At 39.4% G+C, this 26,840-nt stretch overlaps 1 protein-coding gene across 1 annotated transcript; it reads left to right on the top strand.

Moving 5' to 3' along the window:
- The first annotated feature begins 5,527 nt into the window (after nucleotides 1–5,527).
- Nucleotides 5,528–24,967, top strand: LOC113647929 (tripartite motif-containing protein 16-like). The gene is made up of 6 exons (XM_047820573.1): nucleotides 5,528–6,159; nucleotides 6,437–6,532; nucleotides 6,842–7,075; nucleotides 7,264–7,423; nucleotides 7,803–7,862; nucleotides 24,223–24,967. The coding sequence occupies exons 1-6, from the start codon at nucleotides 5,578–5,580 to the stop codon at nucleotides 24,747–24,749; spliced, it is 1,659 nt and encodes a 552-aa protein (XP_047676529.1). The 5' UTR covers nucleotides 5,528–5,577; the 3' UTR covers nucleotides 24,750–24,967.
- Nucleotides 24,968–26,840: the final 1,873 nt, after the last annotated feature.

Below are 26,840 nucleotides of genomic sequence, written 5' to 3'. Positions count from 1 at the left end.
TTCGACACTATAGACCACAACATTCTTCTAGATCACTTACAAAATTACACAGGTATTCATGGACAGGCTTTAAGCTGGTTTAGATCCTACCTGTCAGAGCGATACCATTTTTTAGAATTAAATGGTGAATCCTCCAGTTTACTACCAGTTAATTATGGGGTCCCTCAAGGATCAGTTCTAGGACCTCTGCTTTTCTCTATATACATGCTTCCATTAGGGAACATTATTAGAAGACATGGGATTAGTTTCCATTGTTATGCTGATGACACACAGTTATATATCTCATCAAAACCAGATGAAATAGCCACAGTGTCCAAATTAACTCAGTGCTTTAGAGAGATAAAAGACTGGATGAGCTGCAACTTTCTATTGTTAAACTCCGATAAGACAGAAATACTACTCATAGGTCCAAAAACCAATGCACAGAAACTCTCACAACTTAACTCCCATTTAGAGGGATGTACTGTCACTAGTAGCTCGACAGTGAAAGACCTCGATGTTATATTAGACAGTAACTTGTCTTTTAAAAATCATATCGCTCATACTACCAAAACAGCCTTCTTCCACCTTAGAAACATTGCCAAGCTGAGAAACATCCTGTCTGTCTCTGATGCTGAGAAGCTATTTCATGCCTTCATGACCTCTAGACTGGACTATTGTAATGCATTACTAGGTGGTTGTCCTGCATCTTTAATAAATAGGTTACAGTTAGTCCAAAATGCAGCTGCCAGAGTTCTCACTAGGACAAGAAAGTATGACCATATAACCCCACTTTTATCATCTCTACACTGGCTACCTGTTAAGTTTAGAATTGACTACAAACTGCTGCTACTTATGTACAAGGCTCTTAATGGTTTAGCTCCCATGTATCTAACTAGTCTTCTAACACGTTACAATCCTTCACGCTCTCTGAGATCACAAAACTCAGGACTTCTGCTAGTTCCCAGAATATCTAAGTCTACTAAAGGTGGTAAAGCGTTTTCTTATATAGCTCCTAAACTTTGGAATAGTCTTCCTGATAGTGTTCGGGGCACAGACACACTTTCCCAGTTTAAATGTAGATTAAAAACTCATCTCTTTAGTCAGGCGTACACATAATACATCCCATAATATCATACACCAGTACATCAGACCAGCTCATTTTTATGAACAGCAGATATGTTAATCCCTTTCCACTGCTTCTCTCTTTGTACCCATCCCGAGGCATCCAGACACTGTACCAGCTCCCAACGTCCTCTGTGGGACGAAGCCTTTGGACGTCCACTGAGCCGAGGCCGACTCTAAGAATCCTGAGACATCTCCAGTTAGACTCTGTGGTACTCAGGAGATCAGAAGTCCTTGAACCTCACACCAATACAACATTTAACTGACTGTATATTACAATCACACACCCAGTGTCACCCATATGAGGATGGGTTCCCCCTTGAGTCCGGTTCCTCTCAAGGTTTCTTCCTTTACCAATTTAAGGGAGTTTTTCCTTGCCACTGCTGCCTGAGTCACCTCAGACTTGCTCATAGGGGAATAAATACATACACACTGTGAACTATATACAACTAATAATAATCTAGAATTTTTATTCTGTTAATTCTTATTTCTTTTATTATTCGTTAATTCCTTTATCATTAATTATGTTTACCTTCTGCTCTATGTTTATGTTCTGTAAAGCTGCTTTGAGACAATGTCTATTGTAAAAAGCGCTATACAAATAAATTTGAATTGAAAACTTGAATTGAATTCTGTGTTTACGGATTTCCTCTGTGAGTGCATTCAGATCAAGGTCCGGGTTTTGAGAGCAAATTAATGAAGGAGTTGTTGAATATGTCAGGTGTCAAGAAATCACACACCACTCCTTATCACCCAATGGGAAACGGGATCACAGAACGCTTCAACACAAAACTCAGGACTTCTGGTAGTTTCCAGAATATCTGTATACTAAAGGTGGTAGAGCATTTTCTTATTTAGCTGGAATAGTCTTCCTGATAATGTTCGGGGCTCAGACACACTTTCCCAGTTTAAATGTAGATTAAAAACTCATCTCTTTAGTCAGGCGTACACATAATACATCCTATAATATCATGCACCAGTATATCAGACCTGCACATTTTTATGAACAGCAGATATGTTAATCCCTCTCCACTGCTTCTCTCTTTGTACCCATCCCGAGGCATCCAGACATTGTACCAGCCCCCAACGTCCTCTGTGGGACGAAGCCTTTGGACGCCCACTGAGCCGAGGCCAACTCTAAGAATCCTGAGACATCTCCAGTTAGACTCTGTGATACTAAGGAGATCTGAAGTCCATGATCCTTACACCAATACAACATTTGTTTGACTGTATATTACAATCACACCCCCAATGTCACCTATATGAAGATGGGTCCCCCTTGAGTCCAGTTCCTCTCACGGTTTCTTCCTTTAGCAATTGGCGGTTTTTCCTTGCCACTGCTGCCTGAATCACCTCAGACTTGCTCATTGGGGGATAAATACATACAGATTGTGAACTATTTATATCTAATAATAATCTTGAATTTTTTATTCTGTTAATTCTTTTTATTTTATTATTCGTTATTTCTTTTATTATTCCTTATGTTTACCATCTGCTCTATGGTTATGTTCTGTAAAGCTGCTATGAGACAATGTCTATTGTAAAAAGCGCTATACAAATAAACTTGAATTGAATTGAATTCAACAGAACTTTAGGAAACATGATAAGAGCTTTACCTCCCCAGTCCAAAGCTAAGTGGCCACAGTCTTTGCAGATGCTGACATTGTTAAAACTGCACAGTTCACAAGACCAAAGGCTTTGTGCCTTTCTATCTGATGTTTGGAAGAGTTCCAAGTCTTCCAATCGATGTGATGTTCCAACATGTTCTCAGCGATGATACTGTTGTGAAATACTCAGATTTCGTATACAGGCTAAAATGTGATCTCGGCGAAGCTGCAAAAATTGCACAGAAACACAGTTCTATTGAGCAAGCTCGGCATGCAAGAATCTACAATTGGAAAGTGAAAGGATCACCTTTGATCATTGGTGACAGAGTCCTTCTGGCGAACCGTGGTGAGCATGGCAAACGAAAAACTACAGACTTGCCTGATCATCCCGAGAGTGATGAGAACAGCTCACTGGGTTATGCAGTCTGATCAGCACAGCTGCCCTGATACTGACAGTGTCTCATTTGTTTTGTCTGAAACTCAGTGTTAATTGAATGTTCACAATTCCAATTCAAAAGCAGGCTCTGATACTCTTTGTAGCTCTGTATGCACTGAAAAGAAAGTGACATCCTGCATTTGTTGGATGGAGAACTACCTCCTGATGATGAGATAGCCTGCCAATTTTTCCACTTTCACATGTAGTCAATAACCCTCTTCCAGATACAGTTGACCCTGTAATTTGCAATCAACAAGAAGTCATTCCTACAGATACAGTTAGTACTAGGGCTGGTAGGACCATTAAACCTCCACAAAGATTGATCTGTGAGATGAATAGTCAGTTTGTGTCAGTTTCAGAAGACATTTCTATCCTTGAATTGTGTATGTAAAGAGGGGTGTTTAGGGCATCTCTTTAAGTCTATGTTAAATCTGGATTTTGGTACCGGTCCACACTTGCATACTTCCGAAGGAGGAATTTCATAATTGACATTTATGCTGAAATGTGTCAAGGACATTCACACTGTCATCTTGGTTTATTTTATTTTATTTTTTTTTCTGTCTCTCTCTTACCTTATTCTAGTTCTTGGTAAGTTTTCCAACACAGTGGTCCCCAACATTTTTTTCGCCACGGACCGGTCAATGTTTGATCATTTTACTGCGGCCTGCTGGGGGTGGGGGGTGCAGGGTGGCGGCTATACAATTAAATTAAAATAAATAATTTTTATTTAACTGTATTTAAACATGCCTTTTTAACTCACTACAATGCTAAATCAATGAGAACCCTGAGCTTGTTTCTTTGCAACGAGACGGTTCCATCTGGGGTAATAGGAGACAATGACACCCGAGGTGTGTTGCTTATGTCCAGTTTATTCCGTTGTTTTGTTTTGGTTGCCGTCACTGCAGATAACCCCGCTTCACACAAATAGCATGTCGGAAATGGCAATAGGGATTTAAGTGCTGTGGTGGCAATCTCAGGGTATTCCTCCATGACTTTAATCCAGAACACCGGCAGAGTTTCTAACTTTCTAACGACGTCTGTTTCGTACTCATTTTTGCTAACTTGTGGGTTCAATTTGAGCAAACACAATATACACGTACACCAAGCACTGTTAAACATGAGAAAGTACCGGTGAGCAGAGAGAAGAGCGATACACACCTTCTCTCCACCAAAACTACAACGCAACTGCCGCTTGCAACCGCTCAGCTCCAGATTTCACCTAAACCCGGTAAATAAAATGGGAATAATTTAATGTTCCTTGGACAGCCCGGTACCATTTGGTCCATGGACCGGTACCGGTCCGCGGCCCGGGGGTTGGGGACCACTGTTCTAACATATAGGCACATCCCAAATTTAGCATAATTTAAGGGGGGTGCATGTAACGGTGTGTAAAATAGTTAAATTGATGCATAAATGGGGACAGCACCAACTGTTTGCTGTGTGATGGCATTTAGCATGTGAAATACCCACAGCAGAGATAATGAGACTGTGCTGTGGGTAAGTCACACGTTTTCAGCAGCGGAGAATTAAATGTTAAAATGATTGAAAACACATAACTAATTGCTGTATTGCGAATTTACCTTGCAATGAACTACTGGTGGAACTGTTGATATGTGTTTGGCATCGAATGTGGTGTTTTATATTGAGTTATTTTTATTTGTGTTATGAGGCCTAATCGTAATTGATTTGTGCATTGTCTTTGTTTTATGTCGAAGGTTTGTTTTAATTCTCCATGCGGGTTCCCTTATTTCCTGTGTTCTCCATTGTGCAGGTATGTTGTAAGATGTGTTGTTTTAATGTGTTTAATTTGTTAATTGTTCTAATTGAACTATGTGTTCACCACTAGGTGGGGATGTTTACCCTCCAATCCAATTTAGTTGAATTGAATTGTTAAGTTTTTCACTGATTTGTTATGTTGTTGTTGATATGTTAGATCATTCTATTCAGATCAAGTCTATTGAATACACTATACGATCACAACGCATAAAGATTTAAGTGATTTAAAAAGATTAAAAAAGGAACTGTTCAAACTAAAAAGCAGAGATAGTGAGACTGTGCTGTGGAAGTTTTGTTTTAATTCTTCATGCATGCGGGTTCCCTTATTTCCTGTGTTCTCCATTGTGCAGCTCAGCAGAAAGGACTGCCTGGTCAAGACCGTCACATGGGCACCACATAAGTCCACTATGTGGATAGAAATACTGAAATGTTTTCATCAAAAAACATTTCGTCATACTTGATCTCTCACCTTTTGTGTAGCAACACCTTACCTTTAAAATCTGAGCTCCTTTTCTCTGTAAAGTCACGCCTACTCTCTCTGCTACACTATAACACACTGAACCAGGAAGTTTATTTTAGAGAAAACAAAATTCTTTCTCTCTCTCTCTCACTCTCTCTCTCTCTCTTTCTCTCTCTGTCTATCAGTTCGAGAAAATGGCAGAAACCAATGATCAGGATCAGTTCAGCTGCCCAGTGTGTCTGTATCTCCTGAATGACCCAGTGACTACTTCCTGTGGCCACAGTTTCTGTAAGTTGTGTATTAATACTCACTGGGATCAGGAGTATGTGAAGCGCGTCTACAGCTGTCCTCAGTGTAGAGAGACTTTCTTTCCAAGGCCTGTTCTACGCAGGAACAACATGCTGGCTGAAGTGGTGGAGAAACTGAAGAAGATTGAACTCCAAGCTGCTTCTCCTGCTCACTGTTACGCTGGACCTGGAGATGTGGAGTGTGATTCCTGCACAGGGAGAAAACACAAAGCCGTCAAGTCCTGTCTGGTTTGTCAGGCCTCCTATTGTGAAGATCATCTTAAACCTCACTATCAGTCTCCTGCCTTTAAGAAGCACAAGTTAGTTGAAGCCTGTGCAGAGCTCCAAGAGAAGATCTGCTCTGAACATGACAAACTGATGGAGATCTACTGTCGTACTGACCAAAGCTTCATCTGTTACTTGTGTACGATGGAAGAACACAAAGGTCATGATACAATTCCAGCTAAAGCAGAAAGAACTGAAAAACAGGTGAGAACTGGATATTATTATTCTTTTTTAAGTCAATTTCTACAATATTCTATTTCTAATCTCATTAATATGAGTTGCTGTGACTGGTTATAAGACTGTCATTCAGTGTGAAGTGAATTATTATTAAAAGTCAAAGGTTCTTCTGGTATGAAGTGTGAAACAGGTCAGACCAGTCAGTGTACTTTATACAGCCAGCAGTTTAACAACATTCTTTCAGCATTTTATACCTAAAGTTTACAAAGATGTTTTTAACTCATGTTAAATTAATCTGCCTCAGAATGAGTTAAAGAAGGATCAGATAAAATCCCAGCAGAGGATCCAGGAGAAGCAGAAGAAGGTGCAGGAGCTGAAACAGACTGTGGACATTATTAAGGTGAGGAGGAAACTGAGAGATTCACATAAACACACACATTATAGAGTCACTGTGAGAGAAAGAGTTGATCTTTAAATGGATCTGTGTGTGTGTGTGTGTGTGTGTGTGTGTGTGTGTGTGTGTGTGTGTGTGTGTGTGTGTGTGTGTGTGTGTGCGTGTGCCTTTGCATGTGTGTGTGTGTGTGTGGGTGTGTGTGTGACCATCTGTCTGTGTGTGTTTGTTTGTGTGTGTGTGTGTGTGTGTCTGTGTCTGTGTTTTTTTGTTTGTGTCTGTGTGTGTCTGTGTGTGTCTGTGTGTGTGTCCTTACAGATACGTTCACAGGCAGCAGTAGATGACAGTGAGAGGATCTTTACTGAGATGATCAGCTCCATGGAGAAAAAGCGCTCGGAGGTGACAGAGCTGATCAGAGCTCAGGAGAAAGATGAAGTGAGTCGAGCTGAACGACTCCTGAATCAACTGGAGCAGGAGATTGCTGATCTTAAGAGGAGAGTCACTGAGCTGGAGCAGCTTTCACACACACACGATGACATCCACTTCCTCCAGGTAACACTCACTGTCTGATCTACAGAGGGTGCTGTTCCTCACAAAGTTTCCTCCTAAAAGCTCATTACAGCAACAAGAAATGTTCCTGTCTGAGATCACAAGTGTGTCTTTGTTCTGATTCAGTCTGAGATTCATTCGTTCCTCTCGTCCACTTTTCTCCTTCTCTATGATGTGTTTCCTCTCTGTAGAGTTTCCCGTCTCTCTGTGTTTCTCCTGGATGTGACGACTCACCCAGCTTCACTGTCAATCAACATCTCTCATTTGATGGAGTGAGGAACTCTCTCTCAGATCTGAAAAAACGAGTCGAACAAATCAGTGAGGAGGAATTCAACAAAATCAGACCACAAGGTGAACAAACAAACATTGTTTCTGTATCACAATAAAAAGAGCCATAAAATTCATCTTACAGAAATAAGAAGTAAGCAGGAACAAGACTGCAGAAAATCACACAGTATTAGCATCAGTCTTGTAAATGACATCAAGATCAATTTAGCAGACAAACAAAGTATAAATCTTACATTCGTGGAGAAAATCGTAGCTGATGAATAAATTGAGATGGTGACGTTGTTGACGTCTGAAATAAACGTGAGGAAGCAAATTTTTCACATTCACACTTTAAACTGTTTCCACCTCATTTTTCTGTCTCCATTTTGTCTCTGTGTCTCCATTTTGTCTCTGTGTCTCCATTTTGTCTCTGTGTCTCCATTTTGTCTCTCTGTCTCCAAAGCTGCAGCAGTTCAGATGATTTTACCTTCAGAACCAAAGAACAGAGAAGATTTTCTGCAGTGTAGGTTTTACACACACACAGACACACACACACACACATACACAAAGACAAACACACAAAGACACACAAAGACACACACATACACTCACACACACACACACACACACACACACACACACACACACACACACACACACACACACACACACACACACACAGACATGCGCACAGATACACAGCCACCCACACACAGACACACACACACATTCACACACAAACACACACAGACAGACACACACTCACACACTGTGTTAAAATGTCTGTATCTAAATCTGATCCATGTTTGTAGAGCTGCATTAGGAGGATAGAAACACAGACAGGTGTCTCACACACACTTATTATAAATCCTGTGATTAACATCTAACATGTGAACATTTTATTACTGTAGATTTCTGTTATCTGACTCTGGATCCAAACACAGCACAGCCTCAACTCATTCTGTCTGAGAAGAACAGAGTGGTGACACGGAGTGAGACACAACAGCGATACCCTTTTCATCCAGAGAGATTTGACCCCAGGCCTCAGGTGTTGTGTAAGGAGAGTGTGTGTGGACGCTGTTACTGGGAGGTGGAGTGGAGAGGTGATGTGTACATATCAGTGTCATATGTAGAGATCAGCAGGAAAGGAGACGGTTATGAGTGTTTGTTTGGACACAACAGTCGGTCCTGGAGTCTGGGGTGTTCTTCTTCCTCTGTCTATTTCTATCACAACAAAATTGAGACTAAGCTCCGAGGTCCATCATCTTCCAGAATAGGAGTGTATGTGGATCACAGTGCAGGATCTCTGTCCTTCTACAGCGTCTCTGACACCATGAGGCTCCTCCACAGAGTCCACACCACATTCACTCAGCCTCTATATGCTGGAGTCTGGATGTGTAGTAACAACTCACCTGTGAGGTTTTGTGATCCAAAATAAAATGTTAGAAAAAAAAACTATAAGTGAGGTGTGAGATTTAATTTGTCCCTGAGCTACACTGAACATTTTGTATGCAGAAACTGGAACTGTAATTAATGCAGAATGTAGAAACAGACTATTTAACTGTATGCACTATTAGGATGGGTTTATTATAGTTGATATAAAAATGTTCAATGTCTCCTTAGAAATAATAAACTTTACTCAAACTGCTCTGTCTTTCTGTGCTGCTTGCTGATGGAAACACAACCTACTGTGTGTAAAAGACCTTTATTATCTTATATCTTTAACAATGTTCTGCTTAACAGTCCACTTAACATACAGTGCACTCTGGAATTATTCAGACTCCTTTCTCAATCCTTTATAATATGGTGACAGACTTCAGAAGTGGAAGAATAAACTGTTAATAAACTGTATTTTCTCTCAGTTCAGTCTTCTGCGCAGTCGCAGTACAGAGCAGGGGTCACGTGACTTTGTTCGAGTGACGCGAGCACGCGCTCCTGTGAGAGAAAAAACACCATGAAACAATGATATTTTCCATTTTGTGAACTTATTTTATTTGTACTTAAATTTCAGTTCATGTTCTAATGCAGTTTCAAAATACAACACTGACTTAGAGATTTCGCTGAGGTAAATAGTTTTGATGTGTCGTTTGGGAATGAATCGATTCTTTGTATCCGTTTATGAAATCGGCTCTTGAAAGTTTTGGAAACTTTGGAGTTGTTTAGGTGTGAATTTATTTTATTATTTATTTATTGGTGGTGGTGGTGGTGGTGGTGGTGGTTGGGGGGGGGGGGGGGGTTGTGATTTTAAAAAAGGTATAACATTGTAATATGTTATGAAGGCTTCCGGAAAAAATGTGTGCAAGCAGCAATTTGTCGATTGTTTGATCCGGCTCAAAACATTTTTTGAATGTTTGGAACCGATTCACCAAACTGAAGAGTCGTTTTTGTGATTGAACGGGTGATTTTTTTGTGGGCTGTGATTTATAAAAGTTAGAACATCGTAATATGTTACATAACATCGTAAAATATTTCTGGTGTGAATTGTCTGACACTTGTGTGTGAGTGTTCATTATGTTATTGTGTATGAATGTTCATGATGTTATTGTGTATGAATGTTTATGTTGTTATTGTGTATGAATGTTCATGATGTTATTGTGTATGAATGTTCATGATGTTATTATTTATGAATGTTTATGATGTTATTGTGTATTAATGTTTATGTTGTTATTGTGCATGGATGTTCATGATATTATTGTGTATGAATGTTTATGATGTTATTTTGTATGAATGTTTATATTGTTATTGTGTATGAATGTTTATGTTGTTACTGTGTGTAACATATTGAATATGTTCTACATATATGAGGTTATAAGGACATCTAGTGGTTATCCAATACAATGATGTCCAGATTCACGTCTATGTTTTGTTACTGAAGTCAGTAAAATAAAGTAATGTGAAGGAGCAGCAGCTCTTGTTCGTTTGTCTGTCTAAAGAACAGAACATGGTGTCAGAATAAAATTGATATAAACGCAGAAAAAGAGGACGGAACAGTTACAGCCACCACCACCATTGAATCTGCAAGGAAATCTTTCAGAAAATTGTAAGAACTGGATACAGAGGTTGGAACTTTTTGTCTCTAGCTAGCAGAGAAGTCTGAGACGGTGCAGTGTGCTACATTTTTGTACGTGGCCCACGTGGCGGGGGAAAAGGCCATAAAAGTATGGAACACATTTGAGTTCTCAGAAGCGGAGAGAAATAAAATACAAGTACTAAAAGACAACTTTAAAAATTACTGTGAGCCTCAGAAAAACCTACCGTACATCAGACACGTGTTTTTCACGAGATCGCAAGAGGCTGCAGAAACACTCGACATGTACGTCACTGATCTGAAAAGCTAAGCAAAAGACTGTGAGTTTGGTGATCTGCACCATTCATTAATTCCTGATAGGATTGTATGTGGCATAAGCATGGGCTTCGGAAGCAAATAAAATGTGGGTGTGTCCTCCTTCCAGACAAATTTCACTGAAATAGATCAGTGTTACTGTTTCTCAAATGTTTTTGTCATGGCACAGTACTGATTAATAAAACATCCCACAGCAGACCGCAAACCACTAAGCTTTAAAATTAATTGCACAAACAGGCTTCATTGCTTCAGACAGCATATTAAACGTGGACATAAGCCTACATTAAAATGACATTTAAAGTGAAATTTGAACTTAAGTCAGGTAGGAATAAGTTAGTTACATGCTGTTGCTGCTGATAAAACAAAAAATTTAGGCTACATATTGCTGTCGGGCAGAAACCTCATATTTTTTAAATAATTATGTAATCAAAATTGGTATCATGGCTTTATATATGGTCAGACAAGTGCGTCATTATATTAACATTTTATGAAAACAGCTGCATCTGAGGCAATAAGTGCATCACATTACTTTTTCAGCAACTTACAGGATATAAAGTTTATTGTAATCACTCAGGTTCTGTTGCTGGACAATATGTGGACAATATGTCATGATTTAAAAGGTGAACACAGAACTTAAAGCAGTATTGGCTAGTACTACTACACAGCAAATATCTGACAAAGACTCTTAAAAAAAAAAAAACCATTAGCCTTTATAGACAGTGTTTAGTGAGTAAAAAAAAAACACTGTAACATTACTAACTCAAACATCGGTTCTTTACTTAGCCTACATTTGCATTGCAACCAAGCAGAGAACTCCAAACTGCATGCAGCACTTTATTCCCATAGAGGCAGGTTATGAGGTTTGACTGACAGCTTGAGGACCCATTGTAGTTCCAATGTTTAATCATAAGCTCTCTTATACACTTTTCATTGCTTAAATGTTTGTAAAAACCCTCCTTCACCAAGTTTGTCTTGGTGAATGTGGCAGACACTGTTCAGTCGATGTTGACTCATGGTGGAGCGGAGCCATGTCTTAAGCCTTCTTAAGGCACTGAAACTCTGTTCGCCTACAGCTGAGGAGCATGGCACTACAAGAAGAAGACTAACCTGTTATGACCTTCAGTCTAGTGTTTTATTTCTGTGCTGCCTTCTGTTGTTTTTTTTTTGTACCTGTTTTTTTGTACCTGTTTTGTACATGTGTTTCAGGAAGGTGGTTCCAGAGTAAATAGGAGAAAGGCTCCCATTGGTTGTGATCTCCACCTGTTCCACATACAGTAAAACGACTGCCTGGATCCCTGATTAGGGGAGATGCTTTTGTTTGGGCCTGCTTTTGCTTTTGCTGCTTTGCTCTTTTGCTCTTGGTTGAATTGTGTTTGCTTTGTTTGTGTTGCTTTGTGTATTTGTATGTTATATTCCTTGAATGTTTACCCATTTCAGTAATTTGTGATTGTCTCGTCTTAGATAGGAAGTTTCTGTTCCTAGTGTGTTGAGCCTGTGAGTTTTGTTTTGTTTTGATTTATGTTTATTATTTCATTTGATTTGTTTGTGCTTGACCCATGCCTGATATACGACTATGATTACGGACTCTGTTTTGACTTGTTAGCCACTAGATTTAGTTATACACCTTTTACCTATAACATAGTGACAAGGTATTTAGGGGGAGCGACGCCAGTTAATTTGGAAACTTTTATTATATTGTTTTTGTGAATAGGGAGTTAGGGAAGAAGCATGTATTTTATTTTCTATCATTTCTTTTAGTTAGTAAGAGGTGTTTGGTGAAGTTTGTTCTGTTTATTATTTTGGCCTTGTCCTCCCCTGAAGCCTAAAAACCCCTTGTCAACTCTTCAATAAAAGATTGTAAATTATAACATCTCTGTATATAGACATTCTTTTACCCATTCTGTTGCGACTGACCCCTAGACGGTCGTAACAAACCAAAGATTCTACTTGAGTAAAGAGAGCACAGACTTCTGGCAGCATAGTTCTGAGTTCTCTTCTGCATCCTTCGACTAGCACCCTTTCCAATTTGTTAAGAGTATCGAAGCTGCTCTGGTCAAAGCGCTTAGTCAACTGAACATCAACAGCATCTAATACTTTAAAGTATTCATATCCTGTGTAGCATTGAGGAGATCTCCGGATATGCGGCATCTTGATGGTCTTGATGTCCAGTTCAGAGATAATTTCACAGGCCATTGCATAAATCTGTTGGAACCTTTCATCAGACCTTTTTTCTTTAATTATTTCTTTTACACAGACAACTGCTGCAAGCATCCCTGAGACACTTCCATTCTTGTTCTGAAGGGATCGGTTGAGGCTTCAGAGGCAAGAAGAAGACAAAGGCAATTCTGACCCTTCTGAAACCGCTCCAGAAGTCCTCTTGTGGTTGTACGGGTGTCAGAGGAGCCAGATGTAGCAATTTCTTCCACACTAAGCAATACCTCTTCATATTGTTTTATGACTGCCTGGACGGGCCCCATCCTCTGAAGCTATCGGGTAGGGAAGAATGGCTTTAGGGTTCTGAAACTTCCTGTTTCAGACTGGGCAATCTCTTTAAAAATGGTCTTGTATTTTCCAGACTAGTGCTAAAGGATGCCAAGTTTGTGGACCACATTTAGTGCATCAGACACAATGGGGAGGAGCCACAGGCTGTCTGTCAAAAGATTGACACAATGAGGACCAGAGTGGACATACAAAGCAAGAGGTTGCTTATCTCTTAGCTCTGCCTGAACTCCTTTGCTTTGGCCAGACATGTTTGCAGCTCCATTGTAAGACTGCCCTTGAAGTGGCAAGTTCAACTGCAGGAGAATATCTGTTGCCACCTGAGCCAAACCCTCCCTGTTGTTGAAGAGACCTCATATAGACATATAAAGTCTTCATGTTGGATAAGATCATGATCCACATAACGGATGCATATGCATTATTGCCACTTTATGAGATTGATTATGTGTGGATGACTTTTCAAAGTACATTGAGGTAAAACTACTCATGGACACGACAAGCTGTGGAGTCATCAGGGAAATGAAGTCCATCTTTGCAAGACATTGTGAATATAGTAATATCTGACAATGGACCTCAGTATGCAAGAGCTGGATTTTCAAGTTTTCCAGTGGAATGAGGATTCTGGCATGTGACTTCAAGTCCTGGTTATGCACAATCTAATGGACAAGCCGAGAGAGCAGTGCAAAAAGTGAAAAATCTCTTAAAGAAATCACAGAGTAGTCAATGTGATCCGTATATAGCACTACTGGAATACCGCAACACACCAATGGAAGGGATAGGATTATCACCTGCACAATTACTGATGGGGAGATGTCTCAGGACGAAGCTGCCTACATCATCTGCATTGCTTACCACAGAGACAATGTCACAAGTGCATGGGCAACTTAAGCAGAGATAGAAGAAACAGAAGCAGTATTATGACAGGATGGCTAAATACTTACCTGATCTGCAGCCTAGAGAAGGAATAAGGATGCAAAATGGAGATTCATGGAAGTCAGCTGTTGTTCTAAAAAAAAGCATAGGCAGCCGCATTTTTTTATAGTAAAGACTCCTGATAGAATGCTGTTCAGACAAAATCGCAGACATTTAAGAAAAACAAGAGAAACAGTCTCTTCAACATTTGAGAAAAGCATTGACATGGATACTGATAGTCAGTAGTCAGGTGATGCACCACAAAACAATGCACTTGACAGTAAAGACATTACAAATGAAAGCGTAGAGAAAGAGCAAGCTTACCATACAAGGTCTGGAAGAATTGTAAAAATACCTGAAAAATACAACGATATAAAGTTGAAATGTAAGAAATTCTGAGTATTAATATTAATTTTGTGAAAATGTGTTGAATAATTTTGTAGTTATGCTGAAAAATTTGGTTGATGAAACTCAAATGTTGTGCTTAAAAGTTTGTGCAGAAATTCTATGCATCTGTATAAAGGAATATACTTAGGAATGGGGATGTAACGTTGTATGTTATGCATATATGAGGTTATGAGGACATTTAGTGGTCATCTGATACAATGACATCCAGAGTCACGTGTGTATGTTTTGTTACTGAACGAGCATATAACCACTAAACCACTGAACATGGACATCAGACCACTGTTCTGTTTTACTGAGAGACAGATAGACTTTAGTGGTGTTGATGAACTGGACAAGATTACACATTATTAAAGACTTTAATAAATCACAGAGAATTAGCAACAGATTAAAGTGACAATAACAACAATGACAATAAGGCATGTTCTTATCTTTAGAAGATTTTCTGTTTGTCCTTTGTTTCTTATTTGTATGAAGGATTGTAAAGTCCAATCTGTGCAGCATTTCATGTTGATTTTCAATCCAATCACTACCTAACTGATGATCAGCTCATCATTTACATCTGATATAAAAGACCTTTCAAGGTCTTACAGCAGCCATGCTCATGATACCAACCGCAACCGGAGATTTTCTCACATCCACATTTTGTCCTGAATCCTGGTTCAGTAAACTCTCATCTGTTCACCTGCTTTACTCCTGCAGCTGTAAAATATTCACTCAACTTTGGTCCAGTTTGTAATAAATCAAGAGAAATAAATGACATATCTAACATCCTCATGTATAACTTTGTTTTTCCTCTAGTTCATCCTAATGCTCTGTAATGAGAGAGATGAAGGATAAGGAAAATCTTTTCTTTTGTGAAATCTTCACAACACAAACCTTCCTGTAAATGTGATAGATTGGATAAAGAGAAAAACATGAAGGAAGTAAACAATTTCTTTCTTCCTTTCTTTCTCACTTCCGGTAGGAGCGGTGATGGCACAAGTTTGTTATTTTAATTCAGTTAATAATTAGTTAATGAACCTCTAACTCAATTATTATAAAGTTAAACATTATTACTATTATAACTATTATAACTTTTTATAACGGTCCCACTTGTGTTGCCAGATCCCTCAAGAAAAAACAAGCAGCCATGTTGATGTTCAGTGGAGAGTAGTCACTTTGTGCTCTCTTGAAGTCAACAACCATCTCTTTAGTTTTGTTAATATTCAGAGACAGGTTGTTGGCTCTAGAGGGCTGCAGTGGGATTGGGCTCCCACGGGACCCGTGGGACCCAACGCAAATCTCACGGGAGCGGACGGTTTCACCTTTGCCCCCGGCGGGAGTGGGTGGTCAGAAAGTTTAGCGGGAGATCTGTGGGACCCGGTGGGATTTGGCGTGTAGCCTTATAAGAATGGAGTCAACACATGACGTTGAGAAGAAGATTAAAGCGGCTGTTTACTTGACAAAAGCAAAGCAAGGCAAGTCAGACATCTGGACACAATTCTCAATTGTCACTGAAAAAAATGGGAAAGAGTTAAACTTCATAAGTTGCAATAAATGTGCAAAAGTGTTCATTACAACGGACATAGATCTGGCACTTCTGGCCTGAGGAGACATACCTGCACAGTTCTCAGTGGCACTGAGATAAAGCACTTCCTGCTAATGTTAAGCAAGATACTATGGAAAAATGTGTCGCACTTTGCTGTAAAGATATTAGACCGTATGACATTGTTGCCGGGAATGGCTTTGTTGACATAGTTCAGCACTTTGTTAACGTAGCCTCTAAATTTGGTACATTTGATGTGAGAGATGCGCTGATACATCCAACCACTGTGTCTCGACATATCGAGGAAAAAGCACAGGCTCTGCAGTCGTCAGTGGCAACGGAGATAAAGTCCATCATTGAGACGTATGGGTGTGCCATAACAACGGATACATGGACAGAGGATTACCATAAAACTTCATTCATATCCAGAACCATTCATTACACAAGCAATGATTTTGACACCTGAGCTGTCTGAATTGTTCACCAGTGTAAAAAAACTGGTGAAATATTTCAAACATTCAGGACTGCAGAACAGCTTGAGAACATACCTCAAACAATCCATCGAGACCAGGTGGAATTCAAATTATGATATGCTAGATTCTATACTGCAGCAGCATGATGAAATCTCCACATTGTTGTGCCCCCATGGTCGGTCAGACTAATCGAACACTGCCAAGCAGCATCCCTCAAGCCTGTGCTCGCCGAAGTTGCCTGGGTGTGTTATTCATGTCTGGAAGAACTGATGAGCACTAGCGACACATCAGCAAATCCCCTCCACATGATCTACAGAATTGCGACGTTCCTGACTCCCAAAATGCGATTGCTACGGATGTTGTGCCCAGATGCAAGAGATGACGTTATTAAAGGTTTGTAATATGAAAGAAGAGTTTAAATTGGCTATATTGTTTTGACAATTGTTACTTAATTTGTTTGTAGAGATATAAAGCGAAGTTATAGTCTAAATGTATCTGTGAAAAGAATAGACCTTGTATATTAATGTATCTTTCAGTAATTAATGTATCTAAACATTTGTTAAAAGCACTATAAAATAAACTTGAATTGACTAGACGGATAATCTGCATAAAACGTTCTAAGAAAACATGCGTTTAAAATTAGAAATGAAGTACCTGCAGTGCATTAGAACAAGTTTAGTAAAGTCAAGAAATATAAAGAAATGAATGAAAATGAATAAAAATCTTTAAAAGGTAAATTAATAAGAGTATAGGACAAACAAAACTCATTTTAATACAAAGAAATTTCTTTTTTACAATTTAATTCAAAGGTGCAAAAGACATGATCCAAAAGATGAAGTTTGACCAGGTCCAGGCCACAGCACAGGATGAACCACCACCAGCCAAAAAGCAAAGCTGCTCTGACCAATTTGCAGACTGGGAATTTGGTGCATTTCAGCACCAAAGCTGATCGATGCTGAAATAGCAGAATATCTTGGCACCCGACTCCCAGACAAACCAGATCCAGAGAATGTGCTTCAGTGGTGGAAATTTAACAAAGAGTGCTTTCCTGTCCTCTCAAAATGTACACGGTTTATTTTGAGTATTCCCGCTTCGAGTGCCCCGTCAGCGAGAGCATTCAGTGTGTGGGCGGATCTTGGAAGAAAGACGCACAAGTCTGAAGACCGTAATCAGTCAGTAATATACTTTTTCTTCATAGTAATGAGGTAAGCAATGCAAGGCCGAAGACTCAGTTATCAAATGCTTTTGTTTGTAAGGAAGGCTTAGGCTACATATATTTTAGTATTTTCTTTTTTTGGTAGTATTATTTATTTTCTTTTGCAATACAGCCTGTTAAGCTAACTGTGAATGTGAAATAGTCTAATGTGAGATTTTGTTGAGGCATTTAATTTATTATATTTACTTCGTTTGTATTTAATTTGTTTAAATTATATAGCATATTTTCTAAGCTCTAAGTGCAGTACGTTTATAAAATGAGGTGCCCCTAGTTGTGGTTTTGTTAAAACAGTTTTATAATGTTTTATAATGAATGTTTAATGTTTTATAATGAAAAACAAATGTTTCTGTCAGGTGTGTTGCTTTGGTTTAGTATTAATTTAGCCTGAACTAATATGTAGCGTCTGGTACAGGTCATTTAGATCTCAGGTCCCAGGCACCCTAAATTTCAACATCTACTCTTCAATCAACCTATGAGCAACCCAGTTTAACACACACACACAACTGGCTCCAGAATGACTGGAGCCTACACAAAGACCAGATAACCCCATGCGGCTTCTCTGATTGAACCAAAACACACACACACACACACACACACACACACACACACACACACACACACACACACACACACACACACACATACAATGAGACATTCCTTTTACTAATAAAACCCGAAGATAAGGTATTCTAAGGTTCTCATTCTTATAACCCTTTTTGTAATGTGTTTCTTCTTTAAGACTTGCCTGACTTAAAATTATTTGCTCCTTACTTTCCTGACAAGGGTGTATTTTATTCATTTGTCAGAAAACAACATTGTATTTAACATCAGTTATACGCTAATTACTGATCATGGCATGTTAATGTATACCTGTTCTAATGCTGTATGCCGCTTTAAGGTCTGATGTCAGAATGTATACAAAGCTATCGTTTTCTTTTTACTTCCCTATTGAAAGTGCATTTTGTTTTGTGTTTCATTTTTGTTTCTTTGCCTTTTATAAGAACACAATATCGTATTAACATCAGTTACCCTTCGATTACTGATCTGTGTATGTAATGTACCGCTGCCTTTATACCGTCATTACCCTTCATGTACCCTTCACCTTCATTACCCTACCCTAGTATCCAAATGACCACAAAATTATCGGTTACTCGTTTTTCAAACAATGGTGTATTTTATATGAGAACGAAAGGCGCCATACCGTCTTAATACACCTTGGATAAAACTTTAAAGTCATCTAAAAGTTTGATAGCTAAACCACGCCCACAGACACCTGAAACAAAGGGAGTTTTTCCCTCCAAAATCTTGGCCGTAGTATTGGTCATCTCCCCAAAGATGGGTGGAGTTCGCGACCTTTAAATTGTCACAAACACCCCTAATCCATGGTCAGACTTTCGGAACAGCTTGGAGACGACTCCATCTTCCTTCAAAGAAGTTCCGGCAAGCTTTACTTCCAAGAACGACAACTATTCTGATCTTCAGGAGAACTTGGAAGAACGTCCGACCCCACCCTAACTGACTTTTCAGAGATTTCTCTGTTGCATCCGGACTCTTGTGCAGTAAGCCAATGCAAGTAACCGTTTCCTTTACCAACCAATTCAGATGCATATTTTAAGTATGAACCTTGTATTGTGTCTTAAGGAGAATTTAAGTTTCCGGTGACGATTTCCCAGTTAGGGTGTGATTAATTTTGAAGTTTAAGCTTGCCATTCCTTTCCTTCCTTTCTCTAATTTCTTCTTTCCAGTCTCTTCCTCCCTTTCCCCAATTTTAATTTCTTTTGTTTTATTTTCATCTTCGTTTTCCCTATTTCTTTTGTTTGTTTGTGTAGTTAGTTTTATGTTGTGTTTGTCTCATTCATTAAATGTCATATTTTTGTGCCACAAGTGATTTGTCTCTGAGTATCGCTCACAAATTAAGGTACCTGCAACATCTGGTCTGAACTACATGCTCTATTAAGTTAATTTAATTCAAATTACGGTGTAAAGTAAAAGGGGAGTGAACCTTCCTGGGCTGGGAAGATACCTCCTTCATAGAATTAATAAAGGTTACACGGCCTGTTCGGCGGACGAACAGACCAAATAAGTGTAACGTTAATTCCATTACCGTTAATTTAAACTTAGGTTAAAATATTTAGAGTCACTATAACACATTACAATTACTTATAAATATTTACCTTGCTTCGCGAGCCAAAATCGCTACAAATAATTAGTCTGATCATTTGTATACAATTAAAATTTTCACAAGCTCACAAGAAAAAATCCGCGGGAGTGGACACAAACATTGCAGGTGCAGGCGGGAGTGGAACACGCAGCTTGTGGGCGAGGGCGGTCCTGGTCAGAAATTTAGCGGGAGCGGCCGGGTGCGGGTTTATAAAAACAGTCCCACGCAGGGCTCTAGTTGGCTCTACACCAGGCAGTTTGATATTGCACCTCCTCTCTATATGCTGAGTCATTATTCTTGCTGATGAGACTCACCATGATTGTCAACAGTGAACTTGATGATGTGGTTCTAGCAGTGAAATGCTATACAGTCAGAGTTAGCAGAGTGAACAGCAGTTGGCCCCAATGCCCAGTGTGTTGGTGTTGGTGATGCTGTTCTTCACCTGGTCACTCAGCACCAGCTCCATCACCAAGAAAGACCAGAAGCATATCTACTTCTTAAGAAGGCTGAGGAAAGACACCCCCCCCCCCCCGACTACATTTTACAGAGGGACCATTGAGATCATCCTGAGCAGTTGTATCACTGTCTGGTTTGGGAACTGCACCATCTCTGATCACAAGACCCTGCAGTGGATAATGAGGACAGCTGAGAAGATCATTGGAGTCTCTGTTCTCTCTATCACAGACATTTACACCACACGCTGCATCCTCAAAGACAACAGCATTGTGGACGAACCCTCACACATACTCTTAACCCCACACACCCCTCACACGCACTCTTCACCTCACACACATCCCTCATACACACACTCTTCATCCCACACACACTCTTCACCCTGCATACCCCTCACACATACTCTATCCCACACACCCCTCACACACACTCTTCACCACACACACCACTCACACACAATCTTCACCCCACACACCCCTCACACACACTCTTCACCCCACACACCCCTCACAAACACACTTTACCCCACACACGCCTCATACACATTCTTTACCCCACTTACACACACTAATTACCCCACACACCACACACCCCTCACACACATTCTTTACCCCACTCACCACTCACACACACTAATTACCGCACACATCACACAATCCTCACACACATTCTTTACCCCACAACCCTTATCTCTGTCCTTGTTTTATGTAGCTCCATAGTCCTGGAGAAATGTTGTCTCATTTCACTGTGTACTGTGTCAGATATATATATATATATATATGGTTAAAATAACAATAAAAGCTTCTTGACTTCTTGACTTGACCTGATTTTGGATCCGGACTGGCCGCTGACTGCTACTGCCACGTCGCCATCTTAGAACATCAATAAAAACCTCAGAAATAACGCTGACTGTTAGTTTATCAGAAGGACTTGGTTGTACAATTCCACTTGACTATAAACTTGTAAAGAAAGGACATTATTTACATGTACATCAGTGGTTTAGTCTACGTGATACGCAGGTATACGCCGTATACCCAATAGGAAATGCCAAGGATTTCCGTATACCCACTAGAAAATGCCAGGCATTTCCGTACACTTAAAAAGCGTGAGGATACGTAACAATATCGTTTTGTGACAGAACTTTCATTCTTAAATTCACCCCGCACTGTGTTGCGAACACAGACGTGGTTGCGATTGCGAATCACTAACATTTTTGGACCATTGGGGCTTCCGTGGCCTGTGACCTGATCTGACGTCACCTACCAAGAAGGAAAATTAGTTGCTTGGCGGTGTTTCGTGGCGCAAATTTGAAATTAACTAACTAACGTAAAAGAAGATATGAAACGAAAGCAGACTCAAACTACACTCTTTGTGTGTTTTCGGAAGCCTGCGCCTAAAGCTACAGCAGCTTCGGGTGACATTTCACCCACAACCCGAGTACAAATGTATTTGGAAAGCTTTGTAATCTACCAGTTCATTCAGTTCATAATATTCTGCAATGAAAGAGTGTTGGTGATAAAACTGTACAAATGTTTATTGTTCACTCTTAAATGTACATTGAAAATTGACAGCTGATAAGACCTGTGCTCCAGGTCCCATATTCATATAACATTTAAGGTTAAATGTAGCTCTTAAAGGTATAAAGTTCACCCAAAAATGAAAATTGTGTTATTTCCTCACCCTCAATTTGTTAGAAAACTGTATGAGTTTCTTTCTTCTGTTTAACACAAAAGATGATATTTTGAAAAATGTTGGTAATCAGACAGTTGGCAGCACCCACTGACTTTCATAGTCTATATTTTTTCCTACTGTGAAAGTCAATGGGTGCTGCCAGCTGTCTGATTACATTTAGCCCTTAAATGTTAAATGAATATGGGACCTGGAGCACAGGTTTTATCAGCTGACTGTCTTTTGTTGCTTATAATAAATTGGAATGTTGATAACACATAAGCAGTGTTTAATAATGCTCTCAATTACATGTAGATGCATATTTTATGCATTAGTGAGTGTGGTGCTGCCTATGGGGTGTCGCTCTAGGATGGGTGCGTATGGGGGGGGGGGGGGTCCACAGTATACTCACTACAAAAAAACTAGACTACACCACTGATGTACATCATTTACTGTCCAGTGTCACACAAATGAGGATGGGTTCCCTTTAGATCCTGGTTCCTCTCAGGGAGTTTTTTCCTTACCACCGTCACACCAGCCTTGATCATTAGGGATAAATGTTAGAGAGAAATAGCAACTCAAACTTTATCATCTTTATTCTATATTTCTATACTTCTGTAAAGCTGGTTTGAGACAATGTTCATTGTTAAGTGTAGTACTTTTAGTATAGAAACATATAATAATACAGTATAGAAAAGTATAATAATAATAAAGTATAGAAACATATAATAATAATAATAATAATAATAATAATAATAATAATAATAATAATAATAATTACAAAGTTTTAAGTTAAGTTACTATTTATCCCTAAAGTTGATCCCTAATGAACAAGACTGAGGTGATGTAATGTGACGAGATGTAATGTACTGAGAAAAAAAGTGTCCGAATATTATAAATATAATGTGATGATTTACCTTATTCAAATACATGAAAAAATCTTTTAAATTAATAAGAACTTAAATCACATTATATTAAAAAAATCTCTCTCCTGTTATGTAACTTCACTTTGTCTGAGTTCCTTTTCACCGTCAAGCCGCACCTTCTCTCTACATTTACATTTACATTTAGCTCATCTCTCTGTTACACAATAACACACTGAACCAGATGTGTTATAGATCTCTCTCTCTCTCTCTCTCTCTCTCTCTCTCTCTCTCTCTCTCTCTCTCTCTCTCTCTCTCTCTCTCTCTGTGTGAGTGCAGGAAAATGGCAGAGGCCAGTATTTCAGTAGATCACGATCAGTTCAGCTGTCCAGGGTGTCTGGATCTCCTGAATGATCCAGTGACTACTCCCTGTGGTCACAGTTTCTGTAAGGTGTGTATTAATGCTCACTGGGATCAGGAGGATGTGAAGGGCGTCTACAGGTGTCCTCAGTGTAGAGAGACTTTCACTCCAAGGCCTGTTTTATACAGGAACAACATGCTGGCTGAAGTGGTGGAGAAACGGAAGAAGACTGAACTCCAAGCTGCTTCTCCTGCTCACTGTTACGGTGAACCTGGAGATGTGGAGTGTGATTCCTGCACAGGGAGAAAACACAAAGCCATCAAGTCCTGTCTGGTTTGTCAGGCCCCCTGTTGTGAAGATCATCTTAAACCTCACTATCAGTCTCCTGCTTTTAAGAAGCACAAGTTAGTTGAAACCTGTGCAGAGCTCCAAGAGAAGATCTGCTCTGAACATGACAAACTGATGGAGATCTACTGTCGTACTGACAAAAGCCTCATCTGTTACTTGTGTATGATGGAAGAACACAAAGGTCACGATAAAGTTTCAGCTAAAGCAGAAAGAACTAAAAAACAGGTGAGATCTGGATATTATAATTCTTTTTTATGTCAACTTTTACAAGATTCTATTTCTAATCTAATTTCTATTGAGGTGATCGGATTGATTATATGACTGTCATTCAGTGTAAGGTGGATTTTTATTAAAAGTCAAAGTGTGTTTTGTAAAGACGTGTGAAACAGGTCAGACCAGTCAGTGTACTTTAAACAGTGTGTCACACACACACACACACACACACACACACACACACACACACACACACACACACACACACACACACACACACACACACACAAACAATATTAAATTGTCTGTATTGTTGATCTAAATATGATCCATGTTGATAGAGCTGCATTAGTTGGATAGAAACACAGACAGGTGTCTCACACACACTTATTATAAATCCTGTGATTAACATCTAACATGTGGACATTTTATTACTGTAGATTTCTGTTATCTGACTCTGGATCCAAACACAGCACATCATCAACTCATTCTGTCTGAGAAGAACAGAGTGGTGACACGGAGGGAGACACAACAGCGATACTCTGATCATCCAGAGAGATTTGACTTCTATACTCAGGTGTTGTGTAAGGAGAGTGTGTGTGGACGCTGTTACTGGGAGGTGGAGAGTAGCAGTGATGTGTACATATCAGTGTCATATAAAGAGATCAGCAGGAAAGGACGGGGTTATGAGTGTTTGTTTGGACGCAACGGTCAGTCCTGGAGTCTGCGTTGTTTTTTTTCCTTTGTCTCTTTCTGGCACAACAGCATTGAGACTGAGCTCCAAGGTCCATCATCCTCCAGAATAGGAGTGTATGTGGATCACAGTGCAGGAACTCTGTCCTTCTACAGCGTCTCTGACACCATGAGGCTCCTCCACAGAGTCCACACCACATTCACTCAGCCTCTATATGCTGGAGTCAGGATGTTGCGTTATAACTCATCTGTGAGGTTTTGTGATCCAAAATAAAAAGTTAGTAAAAGTGTTTATAAAAACTATAAGTGAGGTGTGAGATTTAATTTGTCCCTGAGCTACACTGGACATTTTGTGTGCAGAAACTGGAACAGTAATGAATGCAGAATGTAGAAACAGACTATTTAACTGTATGCACTATTAGGATGGGTTTATTATAGTTAATATAAAAATGTTCAATGTTTCCTCAGAAATAATAAACTTTACTCAAACTGCTCTGTCTTTCTGTGCTGCTTGCTGGTGGAAACACAACCTACTGTGTGTGAAAGACTTTTACACCTAAATGTTGCCCTGTTGTTGAGTTAGTGTTGTTTTGTACCTGTACATATAATTTAGTTTATTTTCTTCTTATTTTAAATTTGTTGTCAGTTGTATTGTCTTCCTTCTCACAGCTGTATGTTAAGATGGAAGTGAAAGGTGTGCAGCTCGTGTAAGTGATGCACAAGGAGGATGAGCACACGGCAGCTAGAAGAATCTTAACTAAAGTGATCAATGATGAGATAAAGGAAAGATCGAAAGTGCAAAAATGTTGAGACGGGAAAGTGTTGTTATTGCACACAGACAATAGGCAACAGAAAAAGACACTTGGACTGAAGATGTCACTGGGGGAAAAGAAAGATGTAGAAGTTTAATACAGATAAACATGAGGCAATACGGAAAGCAGCAGAAGAATCAATTGGCAAAAAGTAGTTCCATAGTAGGATGAGGAGTGTAGTGAGGCTGTTCATATCAGACATAAAGCTCTAAGGAAAGTAGGAGGAAGATTTCATTTTAATGATTTAATTAACTATAAAAGAGCTCAAGCATCAGTGAGGCAGGTCATCAGTACAGCAAAGAAAAATATCGGAGGGAATTCTGTGACAGAAATGATGAAGATATTGGAATTAATGATGATTAGGAAGATGAGCAGGAATGCCAGAAATCGATATGTTTATTCATAAGGAGGAAATCAAGATGGAAAACAACTAATCACTATACAGGATTTACATCAAACATACAGGAACATAACTCAGATATTCACAGATGGATCAGAGGATATTAAAGCGGGTAGAAGAGCTTCAGCAGAATATCCAGCAGTACAATACAGAAATAGGAAAAAGAGCAACAGACCTTATAAATGTGTCCACAAGAGAACTGCAACATCTCTAGATTTACACTGTGCAGAGGAAAAGCAGCCTGAACCATGTGTAATATGTACAGATTCACAATCAGCTCTTTAAAGTTTAGCTAGTGGAGCATCTTCAACCAGGCAAGATATTCTAAACAACATATTACAGAAACTATCCTGCATAAAGTACTTAGGAGTAAAGATTATTTTTTGTGATTTTTAGCTCACGTCAGAGTAAAAGGGAATGAGGAAGGTGATAAACATGCTAATGAGTCATTAAATCATTCAGAGGTAAAGATCAAAGTTCTGATGATCAAAGCAGAAATTAAGGGTTTGATTGTAGTTTAAATGAAAAAGAGGTGGCAAAAAATAAGGGATAGTAAAAAAAAAGATGGAGAAAAAGAAGCAGCTGCGTGTTAAACATTCTGCACACTGACCACTAGATGGCAGCAGATATGTTTATTGCGCCTTTGGACAATAATCCACAACATAGCATGGTGATGAAGCAGGTTTACTGTTACACCCCAAAGATGAGGATGTTCCTGAAACATCACTTAGATAGTGTGTAAAGTAAGTTTGTCCTCCTCATTATGAGTCCTGTTTCCATCTGTATGGGCATTTCTGGAAAATTTTAAATCCCATGACTGCAGAGTTCCACTGTTGTGTCTTTCAGCAGGACTCATTAATCCTCAATTACTCAATTCTGAGCTCTGAGCTTCACCTCAGCTGTGAGATATTTTTATTTAAAAACAAACTCAGGGGACTGTTGCACAAAAGTAGAATTATGACATCCAGGATAAATGACTGAGCTGAGCTCAATGAATCCAAAACAAGTGCGTCCAGGCTTAATTGGTTGCACAATGACCAAGACAGGATGAGCAGACACGGATTCATCAAGCCAGGTGAAACCAATCCTGGATATGTGCGTGCTCACGGCTCACTCAAACAGACCCACCACCGATCACAGATTCACTGATTCA

This window comes from Tachysurus fulvidraco, chromosome 11 (assembly GCF_022655615.1).
Source record: "Tachysurus fulvidraco isolate hzauxx_2018 chromosome 11, HZAU_PFXX_2.0, whole genome shotgun sequence".
Taxonomy (NCBI): domain Eukaryota; kingdom Metazoa; phylum Chordata; class Actinopteri; order Siluriformes; family Bagridae; genus Tachysurus; species Tachysurus fulvidraco.
Note: the sequence above shows the minus strand (reverse complement) of the source record. Positions and strands in the feature narration are given on the sequence as shown.

What these genes read in the sequence shown, in the direction of transcription:
- LOC113647929 (XM_047820573.1), top strand. Translation starts at nt 5,578, where the DNA reads ATGGCAGAAACCAATGATCAGGATCAGTTCAGCTGCCCAGTGTGTCTG. An exon ending in AGACTGTGGACATTATTAAG is followed by an intron (nt 6,533 to 6,841) that starts GTGAGGAGGAAA and finishes GTGTCCTTACAG; the next exon opens with ATACGTTCACAGGCAGCAGT. An exon ending in ATGACATCCACTTCCTCCAG is followed by an intron (nt 7,076 to 7,263) that starts GTAACACTCACT and finishes TCCTCTCTGTAG; the next exon opens with AGTTTCCCGTCTCTCTGTGT.